The sequence below is a fragment of the Protopterus annectens genome, chromosome 12.part0, assembly GCF_019279795.1.
Source record: "Protopterus annectens isolate FY-2018-M chromosome 12.part0, PAN1.0, whole genome shotgun sequence".
Classification (NCBI taxonomy): domain Eukaryota; kingdom Metazoa; phylum Chordata; order Ceratodontiformes; family Protopteridae; genus Protopterus; species Protopterus annectens.
In genome coordinates this window covers 87,671,353-87,674,484 of record NC_056746.1, presented here as the reverse complement: position 1 = coordinate 87,674,484, position 3,132 = coordinate 87,671,353, and the positions used below count along the sequence as shown (strand labels likewise).

Here is a 3,132-nt window from a genome sequence, read left to right as displayed (position 1 = left end):
CAGACTTCTTCAGGCCAGGCATCGATGAACAAGGACACCGCAGGGATGCATGGTCCATAATACCTCAGACATATCAGTAATGTCCATCTCTCCATTTTTCAGTTGCACCTGATAGTGTTTTCTACTTCCTTTTAAAACATAGTTGCTCAAAATATGGCACAGTCCTTCAAGTCATGTTTATTTCCATTACAAGTCGGTTCCGATGCTAATGCTGCAGGAAAAAACGTCACAGTCCTGTTTCTGTGGTGCAGAAGCACATTGAGGTCAACAAACTAACATGTCATAAAATCTGAAAGTGGTGGGTACTGTGTTAGTTCACAGCACACGAAGCCCCACCCTTGGCTGTTACTATCCAAGGATTACCCACGGTCATATCACTGTATTTGCATGTTGTATCCACAGATAACAGTTACATCACTGCTCTAAGCAGTACAGATGAAAAAGCTTCTGCAGTTTAATCCACACGTCAATAATGCATCCCCCCTTCTGTGCTAATTGTGTGACCTACCCTATAACAACATGCTTACACTACATCACATTTACAAAAAGACGACTTCTGATCAATGCGGTCATCACAGAAAAACAGTGAGTTACACCCAGTGGCCAAGTACACAGTATAAATTTGGCTGTACAAAAATGTGGTTTTAACCAAAGTATTTTACAGTAGATATTGCTAGGCAAAAAGAAAAACAAAAATTCATTTTTTTCCTGAAAAAATAGCAGTTAAAATCATCTGAAAAATAAACATCACAGATGCACATTTAAAAAAAAATATTTTCATTAAAGCAACATCCATATGGCTTTAGAGTGCAGTCAAAGTGCGCAGAAGGCAGTGAGTTCCTCCCATCTTGACAGAAAAATGACAGTTTTGCATTTGTCTTCAGGGAAGTTCAAGTCATCTCGAGTCATGCTTCGGTCTGCAGTCCTCCGTGGTACAGCAGGTTTCACAGATGTGAAAGTTTCATTCTTATTAAACAGTCTAATTCTCCTTTGTTCAGTGATCTGTGGGTATGACGTGATCTCTTTCACAATACAGAAAAGACCACACCGGCACGTGATTTCTTGTTCTGATTTTAAATTCTTCTGAAGATCAAACTCAGTTAGTAGGCTTTGGGCAGCAGTTGCTTAAATAAGAAACTGGGCACATTCAAGTGAAATGTAAGGACCACAGAAATTATAACTAAACTCCTACATACAGCATAAAGCATGTCACAAGTGAATGCGTGGGACACCAGCATTCTCAGTTCAATACAAGACAACAGTAAAAGTCAAGCAACAGAAATAAAAGGATCTATGTCTCTCTTTTGAGAGGGCGGCCATGGTGGTGCGGTGGTTAGCACTGCGCCTCACAGCAAGAGATTCTCCGGTTCGATCCTCGGCTGGGGTGCCTTCTGTGCGGAGTCTGTATGTCCTCCCTGTGGTCGCGTGGGTTTCCTCCGGGTGCTCCGGTTTCCTCCCACATCCCAAAGACATGCTGTAATAGATTGGACATGCTAAATTGGCCCTAGGTGTGAGTGCGTGTGTGTCTTCTGTGGAAGGTTGGGCGCCAGGCTGGCAACTCGACACCGTAAAACTCCTCTGCCAATCATGAGCGGACAAGGTGATCCGCTGTGGCGACCCCTAACCGGGAAAAGCCGAAAGAAGAAGATGTCTCTCTTTTGAGATGCTGGTGACTTTCAACTGCTCTTTATAGCATTATGTGGGGGGAAAAATAAACGTAGTAACACTACTCCCAGTGTCTTGCAAAAATAAAGATTACATTATCTGAATCTCTGCTTCTTTTCTACTTTTCAGCTTTCTCACTGATTGACACATCTCCAAAGAACTTTTATTATGACAGAGAGAGCTTTCTATTGCTAAAATTCTCAGCTTGGGTTATCACCCCCCCACCCCGACTCCCAAGTCTTTGTTATTTCTAGCAATCACAGTGACGGATGTGATGAGCGCTACACAGAAGTTATTTAGTTTAGATTTTCTAATACAGTTTTCCTGAGAGGGCAAGGAAAACAAAATTCAAAAATGAAAGGACATCACCGCCCTTCCTAGGAGAGGGTCATATGCTTACAGGGTTGCAGAGCTCTGTCTGGCATGTGACTCTCATGTGCCTCAAATTATGAGGCAAATTCCTGTCTGTAATTATTAGACAAATTGATTTTGAAGATTTTCCTGTAAAGTGTCCAAGCTGCGCTACATTGGCAAAGCTTAGTTTTCAGGTAACATTTAAAATTACAGGTGCTCTGAAAGCATGAATTATAACACACTAAATAAAATGTTATTGGGGAACTATCCACATAAAAATATACCAGTAATTGTTTAAAAAATAACAATGTTATTTCCTCATAAAAATAAACTCTGGTGCTAAAAGTGATTAATAAGATACAATATATTCTTTGGCAAGTCATAGCAGATATTTGGACCTAGAAATAGGGCTGTGCTTTACGGCAGGAAAGGAAGGTTTTCAAAATTATGAATAATTTTCTAATAGTCATATTTACAGTTGCTATCAGGGCCTGCAATACTTCCCCAATAAATGTGAAAAATTGTTTTCCTATGGGACTCATTATGTTCCCTAACATTTGTGAATGCTATGAAGATAACTCGACAAACAATTTTAAGGCAACTAAACTTCACAACTAGGAATCTGTGGCGATGACCTAACTTGTTTGGTCCTCTTCTTGGGGAAAAAGTTTCAAAGTACCTTTGCTTCTCCATCTGTAGAACCTTTATCAGCATATATTAAGGCATATTTCAGCAATAATTTTAACAGAGTATATATTATATTCAAAGAATCTATGCAGAATAAATATTTCACTGTTGAGATCCTTTTGACATTTGCATAAAATATAAAAATCATAATTACTGTGAAAAACAGAAATAAAGGACAAGCAATTTAATTGAATTGCTTGATTTTACAGGAGCACTATAAAAAGAGTATAACTATTTTTGACTTGCCCCTGGTTTAGAGCTTTGCTCATTCTGCTGCCCCAAAAAAAAAATCTACCCACAGATCACTGCAAATATTGGAGAGGCTGCTCAAAGAGTCTGCAAGGCATAAAGACTTCAGCAAACCATAGCTACAGTTTATTTTCTGTTTTCCCAGGCTCCTTCATATCAAACAAATGAGGAAAATCC

General features: G+C 39.4%; 1 protein-coding gene across 1 annotated transcript in view; it reads right to left on the bottom strand.

Annotated features, from left to right (window-relative positions):
* Positions 1-1,561: 1,561 nt before the first annotated feature.
* Positions 1,562-3,132, bottom strand: part of SDK1 (sidekick cell adhesion molecule 1) — a 2,805,673-nt gene continuing 2,804,102 nt past the window's right edge. Inside the window, exon 43 of the mRNA XM_044089098.1 lies at positions 1,562-3,132. This exon is cut by the window's right edge and continues 252 nt beyond it. Coding sequence (XP_043945033.1) covers positions 3,112-3,132 — 21 coding nt within the window. The 3' untranslated portion in view covers positions 1,562-3,111.